This window comes from Poecile atricapillus, chromosome Z (genome assembly GCF_030490865.1).
Source record: "Poecile atricapillus isolate bPoeAtr1 chromosome Z, bPoeAtr1.hap1, whole genome shotgun sequence".
Taxonomy (NCBI): Eukaryota; Metazoa; Chordata; class Aves; order Passeriformes; family Paridae; genus Poecile; species Poecile atricapillus.
In genome coordinates this window covers 65754179-65780616 of record NC_081289.1, presented here as the reverse complement: position 1 = coordinate 65780616, position 26438 = coordinate 65754179, and the positions used below count along the sequence as shown (strand labels likewise).

Here is a 26438-nt window from a genome sequence, read left to right as displayed (position 1 = left end):
ACGGGGGAGCACGCGGAGCCCTCCCCCGGAACTGCAGGGCCGCTGGGGACCGCGGCTCGCTGCCGGGGCCGCCGGAGGGACCGGGACACGCCGGAGGCTGGGCCAGGATCACGGACAGCGGGGCCGGACCGCGGGCTGATCCCGGTTCCGCAGCCGCGACTGGGGTGGAGAAGCCTCCACGGCACGGGGGGAAACCGGGGCCTTGGGGAGCGGGGCCCGCGGTACCGGGCGGGGTTTCGGTCGGGCCGGGAGGTGCCGGAGCCGGATGGGGCCGGGTGCCGATAGTCACGGAAGATACTCACTCACAGCCGATACCGGGACTCAGTTGGTATCAGTACTCGGTGCCGGGGCTGGCGGGGTGGCCGGCTGGCTCCCCACTGCCGGTGCCCGTGCTCAGTGCCAGGACTCGCTCAGTGCCGGCGAACCGCGCCGGGACCCGCCGAGCAGGAAGTGGCGGTGGCCTGGCCCCGCCGTCCGGCCACGTGCTTCCGGCCCGCGCGGCGGCCACGCCCACCGGGGCTCCGCCCGTGGCCCCGCCCCCGCGGCCTGCGCGCCCTGTGGGGCCCGGCCTTGGGGAGAATTTACCCAAAATCGGGTGCGCGGGGACGGGGCTTGCCAGAGTCCCGCCAGCCTCTCCACCAGGGAGTGTGGTGTGCGCCCTGCCCGGCAGCACAGTCCTGTGACAGGATCGCGTCTCCGAGTGCGGAGCGGACAGAGCCACCGCGGGTGGAGTAATCCGAGAGGAGACGGGGTGGGAAAGGATCCTAAAGTTCATCCAGTTCCCCCTGACACGGACTGGGACCGCTGCCACTACACCGGGTTGCTTCAAGCCCAGTCCAGCCTGGCCTTGGGCATTTCCAGGGATCCAGGGGCAGCCCCAGCTGTGCCAGGGCCTGCCCAGCCGCGTGGGGAGGAATTTCTCCCTAATATCCCATCAAATTCTGCCCTCTGCCACTGAAAATCCCTTCCACTTGTTCTGTCACTCCAACCCCCGTCCGAAGTCCCTCTCCCGTTCTTTTGGAGCCCCCGTGGACACTAGAAAGGGCTTTAAAGTCTCCCCAGAGCCTTCTTTTTCCCAGCTGGACATCCCCAGCGTGATCAGTCCAGCTCCACATCAGAGATGCTGCATTCCTGAGGCCATCACAAGGTTATGTGGCTGAATGTGCAGGTCCACACGTGTGCTTACACGCAGGAGGGCTCTGCTCTCCTCGCTGGGCTGTTGTGTCCAGCAGCTGTTCCTGCCCGCTGTCCCCAGCAGCGCTTTGCGGACACACCTGCACCCAGCAGCCCCAGCCTCACTGTCTCACTGAGACCTTGCACAAACCCCACTGGATTCACCTTTCTGATGCCAGCCCCCACAGCTCTGCCCCACTTGCTGAGCAGCACGCTGGTATATTTGGTGCTGATGCCCTTGCTGGTGTGTGCCTGTTTATCACGGACACACCGCCTCTCTCCAGGTGCTGCACACACAGATCCCCGGACCAGGGCTCCAGCTTCTCTGGCAGGCTTCAGGACCTCCACATACAAGGATGTACCCACAGTGGAGAGGAGCTCATGTAAACAGACATCTTGTTTAATACTGCCAAAAGGGGTGCATGGTGCTTCTGCTTCTGTGAGTGTAACAGGCAGGCTGACCTGCAGCACTGTATTTGTTCTGGTTTAGGGCAAATCTGGGAGAAAACCTCCAATGGGGCCCTCCCTGGGAAACAGGGAAACAGGGTGAATGGTGTCCCCTGAGCTGTGGTGGCCCTGGGGCAATGTGGGAGAGAGTCCTTTAGTTCCGGTGACTGGCAATGGATGGCTTAGAGGCAGTTGCTGACTTTTTGCTATGATGCCGACCAAAAGAACTTCCTTTCAGGGGCAAATCCAGAGATTTCTCTGAGAGAAGTGGAAAAAACCTGTTTATTTCACAGGCACAGCACTACCCAGCACAAAATGAACGATATCAAATTACAAAATCTCTCGCCGTTCAGAAGAGATGACAAACTTCAGAGGGTCTCTCCTGTGGGTGTTTGCTCTGTTGTCAGTCCCTCTGGCGCTGGAAAATGCCGCTGCCCAGGCTGGGCTCCCGGTAGTCCACGGGTGCAAGCTCCCGGTGCTCCCCCGAGTCCCCAGTCCAAAGCAGGTTCGATTTGTTTCAGAAAAAGGGAAAGAAAACAGTCCAGGAAGACCTCTCTGCTCTGGCTAGTTGGAAAGCCAAGGCGATCTGTGTCTTGTTGTCTGTCTGTGCTGTAGTCAAAACTCTCGATGTGGGGGGAGCAAGTACAGTCTCTGATAACAGTCTCGGTGCTTCTTTTCCACTCACTTCTACTCTCAGATGAAGTTTTAAGGATACAAAACCTATTTCTGGGCTAGGTGGACGAATGGGGGTACAATTTAACATCACAATCACCCCAGGACAAGCACATGGCAGCAGGGAGTCAGGCAGAGCCTCCGAGGGGCAGGAGAGGCAAACGGGCATGAGTGAGAAAATGCAGGGAGTTGGGTAAGATTCCAGCTGTGTGTGCTGCTTTAGGGACAGCGCTGTGCCTGGTTGTTCTGTAGTCACAGAGCTGCCCCACTGCGCTGAGGGCATCCTGTGCAGACAGACACACCTGTGCTGCCACATCCAGTGAGCCCAGAGCTTTCATTTCCCATCTCATTTTTTGCAGGCCTTTCAGACTTTGGGGGTTTCCTTGATGCAGTGCTAGTACTCTATTTTCAACATTACTGGCATGTAATTATGACCTGTGGTTTGCCTCTGTGAACGCTAGCACAGGCAGGTATGTGTGGGCTGCAAAATTGCCTCTTGAAAGGCAGAATAATGTGTTTCTCTGCTCCTACTGGCTCTAGGTCTGGGAAGAAGTGAACAAAACCAGCTCACAAAAAGGAGGGTTTTATCTTCTGACAGAGAGCAAGTGGAACCTGACATAGCTGTGACACCTGGTACTTGCTTCCTTTGCACTGATCTTATCATGGCACCTTTCAAAACAAAAATGTTTTAAATGCTTTTAATGGATGTTATGAAACCTACTCAAATATATCAGGTAATTAATTGCTGTAAAACATATGCTGTTAAGATGATTAAAAGATGAGCTGGAACTGCAGAACGTTATGCAACTGTCAGGACCCCTGGAACTCTGCCTGTGTCTGACCTCAGTTTCCCAAATTACTGACCCTGACCCCTCTCTGCAGGCTGCCATCCTGCCACTGCCTTGGCTTGTCCCCTTCGCCAGGGAGGTGCCTGGAGATGGGACAGTCCTCTCCTGGCTGGGGTGGTGGGGTGGACAGTGGCCACTGGGCCCTGCCCCATCAGCCCCCGCTGTGCAGCTACTGAAATGGTGTAAAATACATGTTTGGAGAAAGACCTCAGGTCAGGTACATTTCCCCAGAGCATTTCCAGGAAATACGGTTCTCTATTTATAGAAACAGAAGGAGAAGGATTAGAGCATTTGGATTTACCACTGACTACGGTGGTGTTTTACACTTGCAAGAACCCATTCTTACTGGATTTGCCCCTGAAAGGAAGTTCTTTTGGTTGGCATCATAGCAAAAAGTCAGCAACTACCTCTAAGCCATCAATTGCCAGTCACCTGAACTAAAGGACTCTCTCCCACATTGCCCCAGGGCCACCACAGCTCAGGGGACACCATTCACCCTGGATGGGAGTGGCACAGCTCCAGTCTGGCCTTGCTGCAGGGCACTTTGCTGCTGCAGAGACGCGGACAGACGTGCCTGCATTCGATTCCGCAGGACTCAGGCCTGATCCTCAGGCCCTGGCACTTTCACCCTTGCACCCCTTTGTCACTCAAGCTAGTTGAGTCTGGCTGCTGCCTTTGCTTCTAAGCGCTGTTTCTTGGTAGGAGTGACAAGCTTCACCTGCTGCACACCTGAGCCCGGCCCAAACTGTTCCCCTCCTCCCCTGAAGACGCTGTCTTTTGTGAGCCAGTGATTCACTCATGAGGGGAGAGAAGCTTGGCACAGATCCTGAGGTCCTGGTGCTCACATGTGCCAGGAGATGAGGTGATATCACTCCTTTGGCACCCCATTGTGAGTGCTGAACAGCATCCCTGGCTGTGCTTAGCTTAGCTGAGGGGCTTCACTTGCTTCTCGGAGAATGTCTCCTCTTCCTGCACAACTCTCAGCTTTCTCAGCTGTTCGAGGTGGCAGGAGGCATCTTCCTGCAGCCCAGAACCGGGCCGCAAGGCTGCAGGGAGCAGCTGGCTTGAGAGCCACTTTCTCTGCTGCTGAGTGGACACCATGTGCTGGGAGCTGGAATTCTCTCCCGAGCCAGAGGCCGAGCCTGCGGCGCCGGCTCTCTCGGCAGCGGGCCGCAGGGTCCCCGGGGAGGGGTGCGGGGGGTCTGCTCCCCGCTGCCATTTGCTCAGACCCAGCCGAAGCCCTGTCGGTGCAGGGAGCCGAGCATCCATGGTGCACGCCCGTCCCTTCCGCGGCCGCCTGCCCGCGCTCGGACAGCGAGCCAGCTGCGCAAAGCCGGCCGGCACCTGCGGGAAAACCCTTGCAGGGACAGGGGGCTTTTAGCAGCCTCGAACGCTTGGGGACAGAGCCCTCCAGATTGCAGGAGACCCGTGGAGACCGCCGTTCTTTCCACCAAAACCTGTAGGTGCTCAGAAGAAGGGAGGAAGAGGGGCTTTTCCCGGGATGTAACCTGTCAGCTCGCGGTCCAGGTGCCGGCAGGTGGCACCGCAGAATGCGCGGCCTTTCTGCCAGCCCCGTGCTGCTCGACGGAGCATCCTCAGCCTCCGCTCGGCTCCCAGCGTGAGGGGACCTCGCTGGCTCTGACGCTGGGGTCAACAGCCATCAGAAAGCACCCCGAAATTATGTTTTCCATTTGATTATTTCCAAAGCGATTTTCTAAACGCTGATTGAAACGGCACAAAAGAGCTCTGAGGGTAACAATACAAAAACCACCCAGAATATGCTTCAGCAGTATTACACATTAATAAAGTCTCCGTGTCAGGCTGTTGCACCTCTAACTTTGCTAGACACCAACGCTATGAGATGAAAAGGCTTATGGGAGATGCAGCTTCACCTGGCATTTCTGGGAGAATTCACAGCTGGAAGGTGACACCCTGTCCAAGAGTGTTGCTGAGGAAAATCTCAGGACACTTGGCCGTGGTGGAAACACTGGGTGATGTTTCTTCCATTGTGAAGCAGCCTGAGGATGTGATTGAAAAATATAGGCACGCAAGGAGGTTAATCAAGTCTATTTGGACAAAGATCTTCTTTTTAAGAGCCAAATTTTGCAGTCTTGCCAAAGACTTTTTTTTACCTGGACTCGTTAAGTCAAGTGAGCTGTACTTGCTTCTGGTCAGCTGTGCCCAGGGGCGTTGCCTTTGACCTGCAGAGACTGTTTCCTGACAATCATATTGCTTTCACCTAGAAGATGCAACTGATGGGGTTTTTTTTGGGTTGTGTGTCTGAGTATCTGAACTCCCTTTTCTTCCGTCCCGATCCAGTAAAAGAAGTAAACTTTGAGGTGATGAACCTCAGTCATCCTCCTTGAAGCTCAAAGATGGACCTGCTCCATTCTACCAGGCAGGAGCAGGCAGTACTCTCTGCACTGGCCTCATGTGGAACCAATACTGGAGAGATGGCAGCTTCAGGAGGGCTGAAACAGGAAAAGCCAGGTAAGAAGGCAGGGAGAGGCAGGGCAGAGATGGGCTATGAGATGAGGAACAGCTGAACCAGGACAGGGAAGAGGTGTCTGACATTTGCCTCTGCAGATAACATTTTCCCACCTTGCCTCCTATTTCATCATCAGCAAACTGCCTTGCTTGTGTCACAGGAATGGCACTTTAAATGGACTTTACAGTGAAATGGCTTGGAAATCATCAGTGTGGAACCCTGGCAGACCTCAGGTGCTGTGCCCTGAGAGTGTCTCCCTTCAGCATAGTGTGGAAGTGATGTGCAGCTCCCAAAACCTCTGGGTCTGGGCACAGACTATCGGGACATCAGTCACCACACGGTGTTTGGACCTGTGCAACCTCCAGAGCCACAGCCCATCACCATCCTCAGCTGTCTGCAGCAGGAACAGGAGCACTTCAGAAGTTAATTAAATTCCCACCCCCACCTGATCCGCTCCTCCTCCTCCCAGTGCTCCACTTTGCTCCTTCAAACCGAGCAGCGGGAGAGGGGAGGGAGTGTAATTATTTAGCTCCTTGGAGCCAGCTCTACAGTGCTTCAAAGCTTGTTAATTACAGTTTCAGCTGTGTGAGTCAATGGAGGACCAGAAGAGCATGTGGGGAGTGGGGGGCACGGGTTGAGGGAGGGGAAGGGCTCTGTGAAGTCAAAGCCACCAAAGCTGACAGCCAGGTGAAACTGGGCAGAGGGCCAAAGGCACGGGCATATAGGAACCTGGGAAAAAGCCACAGGGAGTGGGAGGCAGCTGGAACACAGAGGGAGGTGGAGAAAAGGGGGTAAAGATGGAGCTGTGTAGGGGAATAGCAGGGAGTGTCTGCAGAGGGTGACAGGGACACAGATTAGGCACCAAGGGATGTTGTGCACTGGTGTCACAGCAGTGTGTCCTCTGTGCCCACCTGTCTTCTCTGGCAGAGCAGGTAACTACCCAGGCACTGGATCAAAGTTGCTGGAGGACAGAATTAATTTGACAACATATTGACCCTTGTCAGAGAAAATATTTCCTTGCCTCAATCACTTTAATTTTCTCACTAAATGAGCAAAATAATTGCAACAGTGTTCTGCCTCTCTCCCAATTCCATTAGATAAGGATCCCCAGCATTTTAAGGGCAAAACCTATAACATCACTCCTCTGATGAGAAGAGGAGGTAATTGTCCTGCACTCCTCTCACTCCTGAGGCAGCCTCTGCTAGAGAACAACACTTCTGCTGTCATTCCTGGGCTGAGGGTCCTGGAATTAAGGGGAGAAGCTACCCTTCTGAACAGCCACAATTTCTGAAAATAAGTTATTTAAAAGAGGGTGGTGGTGGTAAGAGTGTTCAGATCCTCCATGGGAAACCATTTGGGGCTTATCTGCAGTTTCTGAAATGAATTTATGTGTATTTCATTTTTGACAGGATCGAAAGGACAATTCAAAGCCAGAAAAGACTCTGTGCTTGAAGACTTGATGCTGCACTGCCAATAGTTCTTAGCTTTGACTTCATGATCTTGATTTTCTTTTTGGCAGGGCCCAGTCTCTGTTTCTCTCTTTTGCTGGAAAATTTCCCTTAAGGAGACACCGGTGATGGCCCAAGAGACAATGTGTGAATGCTTTGCATTATGTAATGCTTTGACATTTGGCATTCCCATGGCATTTTCCCCATTATCCCCCATCAATGCGAAATAAGCTGTCAGAGCATGAAATTGGTACTTTTACATATTCTTAACATACAGATGTCAGTCTGAAAGCCATGCACAAGCATTATGATTAAATTCTCTATTTCATCCTTTCACTTATGCATGGATCTGTTTGGTAGACTTCATTCCTTTTGGGGGGTTATTGGGAAAAGGCACAATCTTAAAAAGTAATAATCCTGCTTAGTAGCACTATCAGAAGGTGAAAGATAAGTTTAAGACGTTGTGTACTGAATGTAGTATAGACATATAAATCCAGAGCAATAGTGTTCAATTTTTAGCACCTGTGTTCCTGGCATGGCAGCAGAAAGTGAACAACAGGTACCAGATGCATAGAGGGAATATAATCAGTGACCCACTTTCTGGTGCCAAATGCATCAACATGTTCCAAATCAAATCTGCTCAGAGTTTACAAGTTTGTTATTCTGTGTTAATTAAAATGTAAGAATGGCAGTGCCTTATGGGAGGGTGATTATGCCTAAACATAATGTACATGGAGAGAGAAGAAGAAGGGCATGACAGAGGATCCACTCAGGACTCCAGATTGCTTGATTTTGTTGGTTTGATCACAAATACAAAAGGAAGAGGAGGAAAGTCACCTGCCTGAAGGTAAATCAGCTGCTCCACCCTCTGCTCTCAGCTGGTCTCAAGGGTTTGCACTGCAGAAGCAGCAAGTATTGGTGCTATGTGAGACCAATATGGTGGAGAGCCCATCGTGAGGAGCTCCCAACAACAGGATGAGTAAAGTGCAGAGCATGCTGATCTGGTCTCATAGCTGTCCCCTCTGTGAGCAGAGGATTATTTAGACAGTTCTTGAGGTCCCTTGCACCTGAATTGTCCTGTGCTCCCATTCTCTGGTAGATAGAAGGTTGGAGCAGGAGGATGTTGGCTTCTGCATGATAGACCTTTCTGCTGGAGTTCTGAGTTTGTCCAAACAATCCTTCAGGCTTGTGGAGGTGTATCCTGGCGCTCTGCTCACCCTGCCTGCAAGTGTGGCAAGAGTTCACGAGCATCAGCAGGGTAACATGCAGCACCCCAGATCTCGAGTTTGCAGTCAAACCAGGAGAGAGGCCAAAAAAGTCTGATTTCTCTTGATGTAAACCCCAAACCAACCCATGGACTATTTTTAGCTGTATTTCCCTATACAGTGAGTTGTGCAACTGTGTCATTAGTCCTTGCTTGCTCCTCCTCCCTGCCTTGCTTTCCACCCTACCAGAAGCTTGTGGTGTACAAGCCACCAGCTCCAGTCAGGTGCAACCAAATGGCTGGTGACAGTGCCTGCAACTGCTGCAAGGGCTAGCCACATGGCCACTGCAGGGGCTTTAGTTCCTGGGCTCTGACATTGCCTGAAGTCACCACACAAAATCTGTTGCAGTCAGTGGAAAGTCTGTTGTGGTCTCTTGTGCTGACAGACAAGCACTTTCACTACGGGATGTTCACCACTCCCAGGTGCATCTCACCTTCCATAGCTCACCTGTTCATTTGGAAGGTGATGGAACATTTTTCACTTTCTGTAGGAAATTCTGAACCCTAAATTTCTGAAATTAAAGCTTGAGCAGGGGCTTCCAAGAGAAGTCTTGTGGAAGCATAAAGAGGAGTTGTACCGAGAAAGTCACTTTTTCTCTCAGAATGAGTATTTCTCTTCCTCTGCTCAGCTTCTGGCCTGAACATCAGTCTGACTGGGTAATGCAGCAACCAGTTTTCCATCTGGACAACTTCCATCAGGTCTGCAGGGCTCACTGGGCTGCACCCAGCTACAGAGTCCTTTGAGCAGGTACTGTGCCTTTTTGGGTAGCTGTCCCCGAGGGCATCAAGAGCAGAGAAGGATGATCTGCATGCAGTACCTCTGTTCTGCTGCTAAAGACAGTCTCATACAAAGTCTATAAGTAAGTCTCTGCTGGGAAATGAACTAAGGCCAAGTAATTCCAGTGATGCTTAGGCAATGCCCCGGGGCTGTGGCACAGTCACTGTGTTGCACATTTTGTCCAGGAAACAACAGGCAGGACAGCCTTTCACTGTAAGCATGAGAGACAGTGATCCACTATGCAACCACGGGCTACCCTGCAGTGTGCTCCACAAGGCTGCAGGTCTCCTTCACCAGAAAAAGACATAGATATGAGCATATATTATTTTTTCTGCAAAAGAACAATGGTCTGGACCTTATGCATGCAGAGATCTGTGACTTCCAGGACCCTAGGGCCTTGTGACCCAAGGGGTTGTGGATCCAACTACAAATATGTGCATTGTCAGGAACAGGCCAGCAGAGGACAAAGTAATCTGGCAGTGATGGTAAAAGGCTATCCTGAGCTGGAAGACAACTTTCATTTACTGCAGAAAATGTTTGTTTTGCTAAACAGGGGCATGAAGTTAATCCTCATAAGGAGAAATCTAAGTCCTGTGCTACTCTCTGCAGGATTTCTCCTACTTCATTAAACTCTGACATCTCAAAGGGCAAATCCACATTGTCATGTGCCACTTGTGCTTGAATAAAATGTGTGTATCAGTGCTTAATACAAGCTTATTTTTCCTTCTTATTTTGCAAGTGTAATTGCATAGTAAATCGAGCCACAGGCTTTTATTTACTTGTTAGCATTAAGAGTGTGTCAGGTCATATGTAAACAAGGGTATTAGCACAGATCTGGAGCAGAGTCAGTCTGTGCCAGCTGGAGACGTGGTGCCTGTCTCTCCAGTTACTGGGAGGGTTTGAGGCAATGGGAAGAAGTGATGACTTTAGGCTGGTAAATACCCTCGCTAGCAAACACAGCTGTAGGATGTTCCTGCCTGGTTATTTTACAACCAAGATTTTGGTATTTTCTAACATTGCTTTTCCTATAAGTTTTCTGTCTCAGATGATGAAATTTTAAGTGCTTGCAGAACAAATTTTCCAAGATGTCCTGGAGCACAGCTCCCTGATGTGAGGTGTGGAGAGGTGTGCACAGACAACCTGAGACATGTGGCACCTCTCAGTCTTTGGTGAGAAATGGACTGTTCCTGCTGGATGCCTACGGAAGAGATTTCTGCTTCAGACTGACTTAGCCTTGGCCCAAAATGCTCCAAATGCTGGGTCATGCTCTGCCTGCTGCACTGAGCAGCTCCCTCTGTCAAATTTCTTCTCTCCAAGAAGGTGCTTATAGTTAGTGTTCTCAATCTCTTGGACAACTCAGGCAGGCCATGCAGCCTGGGCCCACAGAGTTTCCAGCCCTTTACACCCTGTGTGGCTCCTCCCTGAGTGCCTTCCCCTGACCCCAGTGTGGTCTGGGCAGGAGGAGCGGGGTGGAACGGGACCGTGGAGGTGACACAGAGCCAGAGCAAGCCCTCTGCTTCCGTGGCACTGCCCATCGTTCCCTCCTCCCTCAGCAGTACTCGAGGTGTCTGCATGGTCCCAGTGCAGAAAACCCCTCCGCTCGATTCTCCCCTCTTCCCCTTGCTGGGTATGTCCTGCTCGGAGAGGGTCTGGGCTGCCAGCCCCAGGGTCACTCTGCCTGTGTCTCAGCTTTGTTTCTCATCCTCCAGGGATTCTCTGAGCTCTTTAACTGCCTCTCTTCCAGGGATTTACCATTGTTCACATTGATCTCACTTTGGGAGGAACATCAGCAGAGATTTTACCCTGTTTTTTCACAAATCTGGGACAATATCATCAATCCGTCTGCAGGAATGAATCCCAGAGGTCACACTCCTGCTAAGTGTAGGTCTACTTTTTGTAGTCTAGATGACCTTACTTTGGTGCATGAGATTTTCTAATTAAATCCAGCCCAACTAGTTTTCCAGCTTACCCCATAGTTGCTTCTGCAGCAAGGTGAGCCCCTGTTCTGTTTCCCGAACCCCACAGCATCCCTCAGCTTGGCACAGGGCCCTGGCTGGGCCAGGATTGTCAGTGTGGGAGGCCAGACCCTGACCAGCCCTGCCAGCCCTGGTGGCAGCAGCTCTGCCAGGGGCTGGCAGCAATCAGAGCAGTGCTGATGTGGGGGCTGAGGGTGGGCTCTGCCAGAAGACTGGATCAGGCAGCACCTGGGGAGTGAAACATGCTCTGCTCAGGCTGGTGATGTAAACCCTATGCCCAATTCTATGCAACTCCAGAACCAGCTCCCAGCACTGTGTCTCCTCTTGGTGGTCTTTGCAGTGCTTGTGTATGGGAAGAAGATCCCAGCAGAGGCTGCTCTTCTTGCTCCAAGGGTGGATAGACCAGAAGAGTGATGCTGGGAGCTCAGGAAGGCAAAGTGAGCTCTCAGGTTCTCCTCTCTCCTGATACCATTCCGTGGATGTTCAGGACTGACAACCCCCAGGGGCTTTGTGGTCTGCACCCCCAGGTGGAACAACAACTTGGACGAGACACCTAGACAAACCCACTTGCCTCTGGTATGTCACAACCCTTGGCATGTGAAGCCTCCCCCCTGCAGCACCCTTGAGAGCTTGGTCACTGTTCCCCTGAGCATTTGTGAAGCTGTGACTGATCTGAAGGGCCTTCAGGGGCAGCTGGCTGGGGACAGGGCCAGGCCCCAGGAGTCTCCTGCAAGGCTTGCAGTAAGGAGGGGTAACACACATTGTGCAGCCAGTGCAGGGGGAAAACTACCAGAAGCAGCCCAAGCTGAGCTGCCTGTGTGACAGCTGGAGCTGCCACAGTATCACAACTGTGCCAGCAGTTGTTAGGACAGATACAGCAACATTAGCTACAAGGCCACCACACATCCCACCACCTCTTCCTTCACTTCTCCCTTCTGGAGCGCAAACACAGAAGGAATTGTGTGATTAACAGTGTCCAATTAGCTTAAACCTGGCTTCATTGCTCCTGCCTTATTCTGTGCAGGTGTCTTCCAGGAGAACTCCTGCCCATCACTGCAGAGCTGTGGGAGGGAATCTCCATGGTGGCACGTCTAGACACCACTATTTGGGCACAGTCTCTGGCCCTTGTCACCGGACATCTCTGGATTCACAGTGTCTATGCTGATTTCAAACCAAAAAGCTGGCATGCAAGTGTGTTTGCTGGGCAGAGAGGAGTCTTTTGAGGTGATGATGCATCCACATGGGAGCTGCTCTGTGAGGCGTCTGCTTGTGTCTGCCTTGGGGTAGTTGGTTTCTGTCATCGAAGCTGGAGAAGCACATCCCTGGGGACACTGCAGGAGCAGAACAGCGTGTCTCCTGTGGAAGGACACATGAAGCCTAGGCAAAGCAGGCTCAGGGCAGCACATCGCTGGGGAGGCAAAGCTCTGCCCTTCGCCAGGCAATGGGAAGCCAGCCCGTGATGGCTGCTGCTCTGGCAGGAGGCACTGGGGCCACAGGGCTGCCACCACTCCTGAGCTGCTGAGAAACAGGGTGGTAAAGACATCTGCCAGCAGAGGAACGTCATGATCGTGATGATGTCTGTGGAACAATTTTGAAACATCGCATTTTGAGCTAATTCCATTGCAAACATAAGTAGTAGATAACTAGCTCAACATCCTGTTGAGTGCCCAGTTGGGCTGCTACTTATTTCAGCAATGGAATTAGCAAAAATTGGTGATCTCTTCAAGGTGACCAAGCCAGTCTAGCTATTGCACACAATAGAAGCAGGGTAGTCCAGAAAAGCGCAGGACACTTCATAGAAAGAGGGTTTCATATGGCAGTGCTGGAGCAAGATGAGGGAAAGAGTTTTCTCTACTAGGTGCTATTAAAGGTCTTTTTCAACCTAAATGATTCTATGAGTCTAGGAGAAGGTGGAGGAAGCAAATAGTGTATTGGTTTAGCTGAATTCCCCACACATCGTAGATGTCTCTGAAAGCCTCTTAGGCTGCTCCTGTGGTGGAGAGAGACAGACTAGTTTCTTGTCAGTGGGCAGACAGGCTGCACTATGTGCTCAGAATATCACAGTCCCGTGTTTAGAGAAGGATCTAAATTCTCTTGGCTGCTGAGCCTTGCTTCCTTCCCTGGGAGGCCAAAGCCTAGCCTAAAGGGTTCAGACCAGGCTGACAGCCTTATGAAGCCAACACATAGCCGGGGTGGTGAGAGGTAGGAGGTGGAATATAAGATGCTGCTCAGTGTATGAGAATTTGAGGATTTGAACAGCCAGTGGTCTAATGTCCACACATCATACAGGAACCAGAAGTTCACAGCGTCCTCAGGCATATACAGCTTTCTGTGGGGAAAGGTAGGTATGTCACCTGGAGGAGTCCCTGAGCCAAAAAAAGTGAAGTTCTCATGGCAAAAATGGTCAAAGCAGTGCTCTGAAACATTATTGTGAAAAATCATTGTCTTAGGATTTCACCAGTGATTGTGAGGAGTTGGTCTTTGCTGAGCCTTATCAGTCCCTTCCATCTTAGGATATTCTATGATTCTGTGAATCATTGAGAAATGATTAGTTCTAATCAAAGCTTTTCCTAAAACAGACAAGCAAACAGAAACCCCAAAAGGTTTATTAATCTTAATCTGTGTCATATACACAATGTGGAAAATTTCAGCCCAAACTCTTACAATCTCAGGAAGGTGTCAGCACCTGAAGGTGTTGTGGGAAGTGATGGCCATACAGTTGGGCAGTGAACCTTGAGTCACCTATAATTAGGCAAGGAAACAAGTGTGCCGGAAACTATACAAATAAGTTATTAATAGCTGCTTCGTTTTCACTGCTCTCCATCTGGCAGTTTGGGCTGGACTGTCCTCGGAATTGTGCTGGGGATGCTCTGGCACAAAGGCTGGCCTCACTTTGGCCCATTTGCCCTGGGAAGAGGTCCGGGCTTCACCTGGCCATAGGGGGCTTCATTTGTGCAGGAAGTTTACAGCAGCTGCTGGCCCACAGCGCAGCAGGCAGAGCTCAGCGCCCTTGGCTCTGAAAGGCAGCACAGACCAGAGGCTCCGTCGCTGCTGGAGGGTGTCTGCAGCGCCAGTACATAAATACTCAGGGAAAATTACTCATGCCTGTGTTCTGCAGCAGTGTGTCTGTGCAGTGTGTTTGCACAGAAGTGTCTGAGGGATGTGAGCTTAAGTGGGAGTCTTGGAAAAAGGGCTGTTAGGACAAATCCTGGAGGTTTAGTTTCAGACAGGCACTGCAGGGTAGTGGAACACTGGCTCTTCCATGAATATCCATTTCTAGAAAAAACTACAAATCTCCCTAGCGTTTGTCCTGCTTAGTTAGAATTCACTGGATTCAGCTACTGTTTCAATTTTTACTGAAAGGAAAGCAAATTTCCCAGTTTGATTGACAAAAAGAAGCTACTTTGAGAGATGCATGTTGTATGGGCAGATCTTTTAAAATAAAGCATTTAAGAATTAGTTTGAAATCATGCCATGCGGGGTGTCAGCTTTCTCTCCATGGGGAGTTCACACAGAGCAGCCTCCTATTTAGCATACTGTCTGTTGAATCACCCTATAGCTTCCAGGATGTTTCCTGAGGTATTTAGATTTATTTCAATGTTTACAATGTATTTGTTGTTCATTAAACATATTTACCCAGGCTAACCCAACATGAAAGAAATTATCTTGTTTACAGTGGAACTTTGACAAAAATCATGCAGGAAAGATAGACAAACACACATAAACTTGGATTGCTGAGTGGAACATTGATTTGCTGCCACTTCCGATTTTTCTCATTAGAACTTATTTTATTTGAACATAACTCAGTACCCCATGTAACTGTGAAGTTGTTAATCTTATTACTATACAGAAAACAAATTAATTATTATGCATGATATTGGAAATGGGTTGTTAGGTTGGCATTGGGAAAATTAGAAAAATACACTCATTACTTCAAATGATATCTGATATACATGTACAACTCTGTTTTTAAAATAATTTGCAATATTCAGATAGCAAATACAGCAAGTAGAAAAGTCCTTTTTTTTTTTTTTTTTTTCTGTGTGGTTTCAAAATTTCAGGCCTCCATCCTCAAGGTTGGATTAAAGACTGAAATAGACAGAATTTTGTATTTTAAAATGCTGGTATTGAACCAGAGAAAATGAAGTTGTTAGATTGAATTTCATCTAGCTTCAAGGCAGGATTCACTGTGTTCGTACAATTAATTAGTATGAGAGTCAGGTGGTTTACCTGTACAGGACAAGGAAATGCATTTCAGGTCTGCCATCTCACCATGAGAAAGCCTGCTAGTGGTATTCTTTTGGAAAAAAAAAACAAAACCAACCCACAATATTAGGAGCAGGAGGAGTGTGTTTGTGAGGTGTCTTTATTGGCAAAGCTTGCACAGCTGCTAGAGTGCCAGGAAGCCAGGCTGGGGACGAGACATCTTGCTCCTTACAAAGGACCTTTGTAAGTCAGCGTGGATTTGAGGAGGGTTGGGAGGAAGGAGGGGACAACACTTGTGTTCTGTCTCTCTGGAGCACATAAGATCCTTGCTGTTTAGGCAATGATAAAGCACAAGGTGGGTCTGCTCCCCTCACCCTGACTCAGGCAGTGCCACTCTGGGGCTGACTGATGCAGGGGACAGGCAGAGACAGGCTGGGCTCGCTCTGCCCTCTAGGATGCCTGTGCTCCTTCCTAAAGTCCCTAGTCATGGCAGTCATCAAAACTCCTGCCATGCCTAAGTGTCACTCCTGTGGATAAGGCAGTAGAAAGAAACTTCATCAGTCAGAGCTGTTGAGTCACCAGACACAGGATGTGAGTGTAGTTAGCAAAAGTCAGTTTTTCTTTTTAACATGGAGCCCCCTTACTTACTGTGAGCTTTTCATGTCCAGAAGCTGCCACTTGAATATTTTCCTCTACAGCCCCGCCCATGTGAAATGTTGCCCTCTCTCTGAAGAGAGCTGGCAGCCTGAGGAGCCTCACAGGAACCAAGGTGGCAGGGCTTTCAGCAAAAAGTGTGTCAAAATCTGAGACAAAAGGGTGAAGTAATAGCAGTGGAAGATTTCTGATCTTTACCTTGCTCATCACCCTTTCCCTCCACCCCAAATGCCCACCAACACCCTCTTCCATGCTAGAGCCTATTTTTCCAGACTGAACCCATTATTCTCCTTGTAATTTCCCTCACTGTCCATCTGGTACAACCAGACTTCTCTTCTCAGGCTGAGATACACTGAGGCACACTTTTGAAGAGTGCCACTGTGGTAGCTTGCCCGTTGAACTCTGCTGGATCAGGCAGTGATACAGAGAGTTGGGAAAGCACCCACTGATCACCCATGCCAAGCTGCTGTGCACACACCCAGCTGGACTCACAGACCTCCTGACCAGACCAGAACACCTTCCTTCGCCAAGGTGACAAGTTCCACCTCTCCTGTGGTGTGGGTGCAGTTTGGACTGTGGTTTCTATGTGTGATTTCTTTGGAAACTCCTACAGGCAGGGAGGCAAAGACAGAAAGGCAGCCCTACCAAAAAACAAGATCTTTGTCACATTTGGAGTTTCCAGAAGGGTCTTCCAGCTGGGGAACTGCCATTGTCCTTTGGGAAACAAGTGTTTAACGACATCCCCTGTACCTTGCTGCAAAACTTCTGAAAAACTTCCCCCAAATTGGTCGCAATACTCAAAATAATGCATACCCACAGGGCAAGAAATAGAGACAGAACTAAAATAGCAGCACTAATGAGCGAAGTAAATATCAGAGCAGAGCTGTAAAAGCAGTGAGGAAATTCCCCTAAAGAATGTTTTGTTCCGCTTTAGTGATGCTAAATACGAGAGTTTATCTTCACAGTCTCTCTTATGCCATGAGGCTGCCATGAGCCATGCGGAGAGGAGCATACCTGGGCATTTTTTGGACACTGTTTCATCCCTGGAGCCACAGTTCAAGCAAATCTCTGAGACTGAGAAAGAGAGGTGGTGGAAATTGAGCTTCCAGCCTGAGCAGCTGAGTGGGCAATGATACAGCACTCTTTGGCGGGGAGTGATCTCAAGAACCATCCAGTTCTACACCCTGCCGTGGGCAGGGACACCTGCCATTACACCTGGTTGCCCCAACCTGGCCTAGAAAACTTCGAGGGATGATGCAGCCAGGGCTGCTCTGGGCACCCTGTGCCGAGGCCTCACCACCCTCCCAGGGAAAAACTCCTTCCCAATATCCCACCTAACCCTGCTCTCTGGCAGTGGGAAGCCATTCCCCCTTGTCCTGTTATATCACACCCTTGTCTAAAGTGCCTCTCCAGATCTGTTCAATATTCTTTCCTGCAGAACATATCATGAAGCAAATGGCTTTTCATGGTAGTTATAGCTGTATATTGAGCAAACAGGGTAAGCATTATCAAACCACTCCTTTTTAATTTTCTTCTTATTGATTTCAAAATTTGCCTAAAAAAGAGCTTCAATTACAAGACAACATTTTTATATTTCACACTTGGTAATTTTCATAGAGCTGTATAATTGGAGGTAAGCAGAATCTGGAGTTAATGAAATAGATTTCTGCATTGTTCTTAAAGTCCCCAGCTAATGACCATTTACAGTGCGATGAGAAAGAGCAGAGCTCTTTGTCAACTGCTCCAAACACAGCCCCCACCCCTGCAGAATCAGAGTGAATGCAAATAAAGAAAGAGAAATTGCACCAAAAATACCTGAGGAGAGGAGAACAACAATCTTGTGTGGCAATTATTCTCAAAGGAGTGCAAGAACTGAAAACACCCTGACCTGTTGCTGTCTGTAGCGGGGCCAATAGGAATGACTCACACCCTGCACAGCCTGCATCTGCCATCATTCTGTGGGCCCTTTGCAGGACAAATTCCATGGAAAAATTCCATGTGGAATTCCATGCACACATTGTTCACATGCTTGTATTTGGGGTGTGGAGGGAACAACTGCTTTATGTTCCATGGGAGGGGTGGAGCTCCCAGCTTTGCAAGTAACGAAGGTGAAGAGATGAGAGAAGCCAGGACACAGCAGGGTTTGGGCCCTCTGGAAACTGGTGCTGCCACTTTGGACATTCTTCAAGGCCCAGTGGATTGGAATTGTACCCAGAAGCATTTTCAGGGGAAGAAAGTGCTTTGTTTCATTGCATGACAATGTATGAGGGCTAATAGCTTTGGAACAGGTGAGAGAAATGCTGCGGAAGCAAAAAAGGGACAGTTAATTCTTGACATGAAAAGGCAAGGAAACTTCCCAAACTGTTAAAATAAATTACTCATAAGGTACAAGTAATAAGTGCCTCTTATTATTTTTCTTTTTCTTTCTTTTTTTTTTTTATTTTTTTCCCCATTGAGTAACAGGTATTTTTCTGACCCTGGTGAGCAGAGCAATGCCCTGCTGAGCAGTGGTGGGCAAGCAGCACAAGCAGCAGAGTTCAACAGGGTGGGAGAGGACCAGCAAGGAGGAGGGGTCTGGCCTAGACTGTGAGTACCCTGACTGAATGCAAAACACAAGATACAGTCCCCAGAAACATGCTGGTGCTGAGCAGAGGTGGTGTTGCTGGGGAAGAGGTTTCCAGGCTGGCACTGACCAGTACTGTGGGTGCTGTGTCCAGCTCCGGGCCCCTCCATTTAGGAAAAACGTGGGGGTTGGGGTACATCCAGAGAAGGGCAGGAAGGCTGGTGAGGGGCTTGGAGCACGAGTGAGGAAGGGCTGAGGGAGCTGGGGGTGTTCATCCTGGAGAAAAGGAGGCTCAGCACACACCTCATCACTCTCCTCAGCTCCCTGAAGGGTGGCTGGAGGCAGCTGGGGGTCGGGCTCTTTGTCCTGGCAGCCACCGACAGCACGAGAGGAGACAGCCTCGAGCTGCCCCAGGGGAAGCTCAGGTTGGACATCAGGAAAAAATTCTTCACTGAAAGAGGGACTGGGCACTGGGATGGGCTGCCCAGGGAGGTGCTGGAGTCACCATCCCTGGAGGGGTTTATAAAAAGACTGGACGTGGCACTGAGTGCCATGGTCTGGTTGAGGTGATAGGGCTGGGTTGGACTCGATCATCTCAAAGGTCTTTTCCGACCTGGCTCATTCTGTGATGCTGTGGCCAGACATTGTGGAGTCACCCAAATGATGTAATTCACAGGGCCTGTAACTCACAAGGCCTGCCCCACTGTCATGATTTGGCCATCTCCCCTTTGTCAGGACCATTCTAGCTGCGTCTGAGGATGGTGTGCTAATGGAAAGCCTGAGCACCAGAACCAGAATATGAGACCCCTATGCATGCCTGCCTGTCATTTGCTCCTTCCTGGCATCTGGGTGAGCCCAGCTGCAGGTGCTGTGTGGGAAATCCCCTGGCAGCCCCTGAGAGCTGCTCTGCCTCAGCTCTGCACAGCGTGTTGCTGATGTCACACATCCCTTCCCAGGCATCCCTGCACCGCCTTTCTGGTCCTGGTCCCCAGCCACAGGATCCCATACTGTCCCTTCCAGCCACATGCCCCTTCCAGCAGGATCTGTGCTCATGGGACAGTTCAGGAGCACATCACACAGTACAGCCTCCTGTCTAAGGGACATTTGCTTGTCCACAGTAATGAGATGAACATCCCACTTGCTTCTGGTCCGCGTTATGAAAATCTAGCAAAATGCTGTTAGGAAGTCTTTGCTGCCCCAATCCCTTATCATAACACCTATTTTAGAAATTAATCTGGCACCCCAGGGTGTACAACTCCCCCCCCCACCTCCGATGCAGCCCAAATCCTCCTCAGACCGTGTGTCTAGTGAGGTTTCTACCCAGGGCTGTTGTGAATGAGAAATTTCCTGTAGGCTGTAGGGCTAGTAGGGCTGTAGCAGCGTGGCCTGGGGATTGAAAATGTACAAATATTTTCATCCCTCTTTCATGTACCTCTTTGAATATCTGCTGTGGACATCTAGCAGTCAATGCACAAAGGCCCTGCTGACTAGCATGATTAAATACATGTTTACACATCCTTGCACCAACAGGCACATTTCCTTAAACCATGGATGGAAACCTTTCTTTAAGCCACTGAGAGGTGATGGTTAAAACACCTATCTAAAGCAGCTCATATGAGGTTTGTGGTAAATTCTCAAATGGAAATTTAGAAACTCTTTGGAAGCAAAATATGTTAGGATAAAAAATCCTTTGGCAGCTAGGATTTACAGTGGCATCTATTTGTGTGTGTGGCAGCATGTCAACAAAGAGATGTGCTTACTTAACAATCAGCCTCTGGTTAACTAAGGAGAATCAGAAGAATATTGTACCGTGTTTCTGTAGGCATTAAAACACTTGATCTGAAAAGATTCTGGACCATTTTGTACTCTGATGCTACCCAGTTTCTGATAATCTCCATTTTTTTGATTAGAGTTAATTATGTGTTTAGAGACTGTGACCCATCATCCTTTTTTACAATCAGTAGAGGAATATCAGTTTAACAACAGGAAACCTAATCTAGGAAAGGTAACAGCTAATACACTGACTATGTCTGCTTTTGAGCTCTGAGAAAGCCTTAGATTCTTTAACATCCTGTCTTCTGCTTGCTTTCTTCTGCTAGACTTGTATGTCTAGCAATTGACTCACTTAATACACTGCATTTTCTTCTTAGTAGGCAATTTTTGGAAACAGACTATTCGGTAATTTAAATTTGTGTCTTCCAATCTAACTCTTCTCCCAACAATTCTCAAAAGAAATCAATTTGACCTTTTCCTACGTTTTAATAGCAGCAAACACAAAAGTTACAGCACAAGATGAACTTGAGGTGAAATATTTGTTCTTAAGTTACTCAAGAGACATTGGAAAAGCAAGCATTGTGTAGTGAAGTCGACTATTTCCAGCTACAGCCCCCATGGAAAAACCCAAACCCAACTAATCCTTCGTTTGTTTACTTTGCAACCTAGCCATAATGGGCCCCTCCTCTTAAAATGTCCATGGGAGGATGCTTTTAGACTGTGGAAGGCGAGGCTTACAACTAAGCAAGCTGTTCCGCCGAGCAGAGCGGCCCATAGCCAGGATCTCTGCTGTGCCTGATGCAGAAGGGAGCTGACAATCTGCCCCTCCGGGCATCTCAGTTGCCGGGCACCCAGAGCCATCTCCAAAGTGCCCGCACGTGGCAGGGGGTGGACTCCAAGGGCGCTTTTTCAGGAGGTTCCCGACCTACAGCTGCGAAGATTCAATTCCTGCTCTGCGCTCTGCCCAGACCTCTGCAGTCCCCAGGCGCTCCACGGCATCTTCCGACTAGCACAGGGATCAGCAGCTTGGCCCTTTTCCCCCGCTTCCCCTGGCCCGGCTGCCCTGTATCCGCAGACACACCAGAGATGCCAGGGCGCCTTTTCCCTCCGCTGTTCATTCTGGGCGCACAAGCAGCGCTCATCCCACCGCTACCACTGCATCCGAGCGAGCACATTTCCTCCCGGGGAGCTGCTGAGGTGCCCCGAGAGCCGCAGGGCTCCAGCTCTCCTGCGGATGATGCGTTCCGTCACGCTCTTCCCCAGCTTGGAAGGAGGGGCCGCTATGCAGAGGCCGGGGAAACCGGATCTGCCTGGTCCTCTGATGGCCCGTGCATCCTGCTGTGCTCCCGGGGGGCCAGGCCCTAGCTCTACCAGCTCCCTGTAGTACTCTCCGAGGATACGCTGGGGCTTCTCACAGACCTCTCACGAACAGGTAGAAGCCAGCACCTGGTGAGACTTGGCCTGCCTTGGATCCTGGCTCATTTTCATCTGTGTATGCAAGCATTTGGCCAGGCAGAAGGTTCCGCAAGGTTGACTTCAAAGAGTGTCTTTTAAACTATCAAAGTAACCACATTTGAGATCAGTGAAAGTGGATGAGAGAGGAGACTGAGGTGTTCATTGCAGCCCTGAGACCTTCCACACTAGGCAGATGAAATAGGTTTGGGCTATTCATTGCTGTGATAAACTAGGTTAGCCTTCTGCTTCAATGCAGGTTTACACCCAAAATCAGGCAGGCCCGAGTCAGTATGGTTGTGTACTGGAAGAAAAAAAGTCCTAAGGGCCAGCAAGGGAAGCAGCCCTCAGAGTGCCAGACAGAAAAGCTCCGTGCAGGTCTTTTAGCAAAGCATTTCACCCAGTCATGGTGCTGCAGAGACTCTCTCTGCGGAATACACCAGAGAAAGGCCCCTGGGAATACACCGACAAGGACGCCTGGCAACTGGCAGCACATCTGAGACAGAACTTACTGGTAGGTGAGGGGAAAGAAAAACAGTTATGAATACTGGCTGAAAAAGGGAAGTCTCTCAGCACTTCCTGCCCTCCTCTCATGCTTTCAAAAATAAAACCTGCTGCTTTTGTCAGCTGTGCCACCTTGGCTCCGGCTTCTCTCTGTACTGACTACACAGGACAGGGGGATGGAGTGCTGACAGGACAGTCAGCATCTCCTGTCGTTCATGTCTAGCTGCAAAATCATTGTCTGAGGGGACAGCACACTTCCTCCGTGTGGACCAGCTCCTCTTTCAAACCTCTTTTTCTGATTGCTTTCCGTGCACAGCTCTGTAAAGATCATTGAGGATATTAGAGTACACTACCTAAGTGCTCTCAACTTTTTACAGCACTGCCTAACACCTTTTAAATTGCATCGGTCTAATTAGCATCCCCATCTCAGAACAGACTTTTTCTCTGGGAGCACACGGCCAGGATCGCTGATAGATGTTCTCTACTTAGAATTTAAAACGACAGACATTGGAGAAAAACGAGTCTGTAATGCTGCAGAGGAGCACCGGCTATTTCCAAATCAGTAACACCCACTGCCGCATCTTCCCTCCTCCCTCCCCCCTTTCCCCCTAATGCTGCCAAACCGGATTGAATTGGTAGAATTCGTAGCAGCGCTTCCTCTCGCCTGTGTTTGGTGTTGATGTGTTTTATACAAATACGAGAAAATGCAAATAACTGTGAAGGTGGTGCAGGTCTTTGGATGCTCCCTGTAACCTGTGCCACTCCAATCCCCTCAAATACAGGGAGAGGAGACAGCTTTAGGAGCAGTGCAGGCCAGTACCTGGGGAAGCGAGGTGCTCTGCTCCGGCCACTCCAGGTGTGTTGGGTGACAGGTGTGTTAGGCCAAGCCCCTCGCAGTCTCGGGTGTTGCAGGACGAGTGTGAGCGCTGTAGGGTGGGAGGACAACCCTTCACGTCCTAACGTTATGCATCAGATGTAAAAGGACAAAAGGTTGGCCCGGGTTCCTGATCTTCTCTCTTCAGTGAGGGCAGGCAACAATAATTGTCCTCGGAAAACTCCAAACCCAGATTTCTGCTGAGCCACGGTTTTTTTTTTTCCTCTTCATTGCCGTTTTACTCTTCCATCTGCAGAAAGCACAGCATCACTCCAAAGTGTGGTCCAGGACATGCCAGGGTCGGGACCCCTCAGCTGTAGCTGCAGTGTTGCAGTGATCTGACCCCGAGAACACCTTCCCCGGGGATTTCTGCCATGGCACGACTCTGCCCTCTCAGATGCTGCTCTGGCGAGAGCGGAGACATTTTCCAGGGATCGTCCTAGGGGATCCTGGCAGCGCCCAACCCTGCCGGCTCCCGAGGCTCTGCCCCTTCATGGAGACAGCAGCGGTTTCTTCTAGGCGTCCGTGAGGCACCGGTCCTCGCCCCAGGCCTTAAATCCCACCCCCGGTCCCAGCACCGCGAAGGTCGGTGCTAGGGCGCGGCGGGGTCCCGCAGCCGCGCTCCGGAGGTCACCGCTCGGACAGCAGAGCGGGTCCCAGCCCTCCCCCGCTGGCAAGGGGCGAGGAGGGCCGATCCCCGCCGGAGCCTCCGCGTTGTTTTCGTTAGCGCGGCAGCGGGGATGGCCGAGCGGGATCGGGGGGAGCCCGCGCGGTCCCGGCAGGCAGGACCGTGGCTGGGGACGGCTCCTTGTCCCCCAGCCCGCATAGCTGCGCACCTTGCAGAGCTGCTCAGCCCGCGGGCCTACGCGGGTCGGTGCTCGCACGTCTCTGCAGTCACGGCCGCGCTGGCACACGCGTGGTGCCTGGCCTGCCCCGCTGCGGCCCCGCCGCCGTCTCCCCGTGGTCTCTCTCAGGCCGTGTCGGGCGGCAGAAGGGGAGGCGGGAGCCCCGCGGCCTGGTTTTAGGACAATAAAGTGTTTTTCGTTCCTTTTCCTGCGCGAGGTCAGAGGAGCGCTCCTGGGCTGCTCGCATTGCCGAGGCCGGCTGGGTCGTGAGAGGCAAGGCGAGCGCCTGAAGGCACGAGAAGGGGCTCGGGGTCTGCCGTGCATTTGCGCCGCTTCTGTGGGGGCACCTCCTCCTGGGAAGAACCCCCTACCCTGGAGCGGCGGGTGGCACGGCAGGTCGCGCTTCAGGGCAAGCTGGAGGAAAGCTCCGGCGAGGCTATTTCTGTGTAAGAAAACGAGAGCGAAGAAAGGTTGGTGGGAAGGGAAGCAAAAGAGAGAGGCCACAGTTTTCGGAGCCGGGCGGCCGGGGGTCCCGTAGGGCTGCTCGGGCCCAGCCGCGGAACCCCGCGAGGCCGCCGCTCTTAGGATGCGGCTTCGTTGAAGGCGGGATGGCCGGGAGAGAAATGATAGCGTTTAGAAACAGATTTGTGTCCATGTCAGCTCTCAGCGGGGGCCGGCGTGGTGGGGGGTGGCGAGGCTGTTCCGGGTGAGGCAGCGGGGAGAGAGCCCCTTCGTCGGCCTCGCGTCTCTAAGCCCGGCACATCCCCAGTCCCGGCAGCACCCCGAGCGGGGCTCCGGGGCCGCTCCGCTGGCGGGCAGCGGCGGTGTGCCCCACTCCCAAACCCCACTGCCCCTTGCTCGATATCACGGCACGCCGGTGGCCGTAGGGCAGAGGGGGTAGCTCGGGCAGGGGAGCGGAGCAGAGCCCACCTGCCACCACGCCAGTGGATCGATCCCGTGTCTCGGCGGGCTCCGCGGGAGATGGGCTGCGGGCCATGAGTGTGCGCGGGTGTACGGCTCCAGGCGCTGATGGGAGCGAGAAGCGGGACTGCCCGCCTGGCTTGGAGCTGAAATTTGTTTTGACCTTTGGGAAGGGCCGTTTTTTCTCGTCCCCCCGCCCCAGTCGTTTTGCTGAAAAATAAACTGATAAACCTAGGAGCGGTCGAAGCCTCGTAATTTTTTTCCCTTTAACTCTCCCCACCAGCGGCCGTGGGTCTGCATTCGCCATGTGAATGGGAGGTACGGGGGGAAGCCCGAGTGAAGCCCCCCCTGGGCCGGGAAAATCCTGCTCAGGGCCCCCGTGCCTCCACTGGGCCGCTGTTCTCCGGACCCCGCCGCAGTTCAGGGGCTGTCCCTCGTCAAGGGGAGCGGGGCAGGAGAGGGCAGGCCCGGAGGGATGTGGGCGCGGGGGTCTCTCCGTCACCCCCAGGCGTCCGCAGACGGCTCCCTGTCCCGCCCCTGCGGCGGCCCGGCCCGGCGGGGAGCGCGGCCCCGGGGGCGGCAGCGTCACCCCCGGCCCGGGAAGGGGAAGTCGGTCTACTGAAAAGTTGGTGACAGGTTGGGGCAGCGGAGGCAGAGCGGGCAGGTGCCGCCGCCGCTGCCGGGGCGGCGGAGCTCTCGGGGGGCGGCCGGCTGCGAGCAAACTTTGATTCCTGCTACAGAATATGTCAGAGTTTTCCTGGGTTTTGGCTGCGTCTGGGGACATCTTGTGATGTTTTAGAGAACAGGACATGATCTCACATGGCGAGGAGCTCTTTAGTTTCTTAATCATTTCACGGTTCCTTCAGAGGCTTTTTTCCACCTAAAACGTTTAGTTTCAGCTCAGTGATCAGCTGCAAAAGCTCGGCGGGGAGCGGAAGAGTTGAATTATTCCAACCTGAGAGAGCCCCTTACAAAAAAAAAAAAAAAAAAAAAAAAAGAAAAAAGAAAAAAAGGAAAAAAAAGAGAGAAAATAAAGAAGGAAAAAAAAAGAAAAGAAAGAAGAGGGAAAAAAGAAAATAAAGAAGAGAAAAGAGAAGAGAAGAAAAGACAAAAAACCAAAAAGGAGGAAAAGAAAAACGGAAAATTAAAAAAAAAAAAAAAGGAGAGAAGGAGAAAAGAACACAAAACAATAAAAAGAAAAGGGGAAAAAAAAAGAGGGAAAAGGAAGAGGTTGCAATACGACGTGGAAACTTTTTCTTGCCTCCCTTTCCCCAAGTCCTGAAGAACCGGAATGGAGCTGGAGAAAACCTACGCGACATCCCGAACCGGCCGCACAGGTGGGAGTCGGGCAGGGGCTGCGGAGAGCCCGGTGGCTCCGCGGACCAGGGGGGCGCCGAACTGAGCGGGGACGCGAGGCAGAAGCGCGCGGGGTTGGACCAGTTCCCCGCGAGGCCGTCGGGGCGCGGCGGGCTGCTGAGATCTCCGAATCTCCGTTTGCCCCGCGGCTGGGGCCAGCTGGGCGGGACGGCAGGGACCGGGCATTGGCGAGAGG

General features: G+C 51.4%; 2 protein-coding genes across 4 annotated transcripts in view; one reads left to right on the top strand and one right to left on the bottom strand.

Annotated features, from left to right (window-relative positions):
* ZCCHC7 (zinc finger CCHC-type containing 7) overlaps positions 1 to 436 on the bottom strand; it is an 86644-nt gene extending 86208 nt beyond the window's left edge. The window contains exon 1 of one of the 2 annotated variants that reach the window (XM_058827961.1): positions 303 to 436. The gene's annotated coding sequence lies outside the window, so the exon portion shown is untranslated. The remainder of the gene's footprint in view (positions 1 to 302) is intronic. The other variant, XM_058827962.1, reaches the window with a different exon arrangement.
* Positions 437 to 25911: 25475 nt separating this feature from the next.
* Positions 25912 to 26438, top strand: part of PAX5 (paired box 5) — a 130158-nt gene continuing 129631 nt past the window's right edge. For both annotated transcript variants that reach the window (XM_058864675.1, XM_058864677.1), the window contains exon 1: positions 25912 to 26223. In XM_058864675.1, coding sequence (XP_058720658.1) covers positions 26178 to 26223 — 46 coding nt within the window. In that variant the 5' untranslated portion in view covers positions 25912 to 26177. The remainder of the gene's footprint in view (positions 26224 to 26438) is intronic.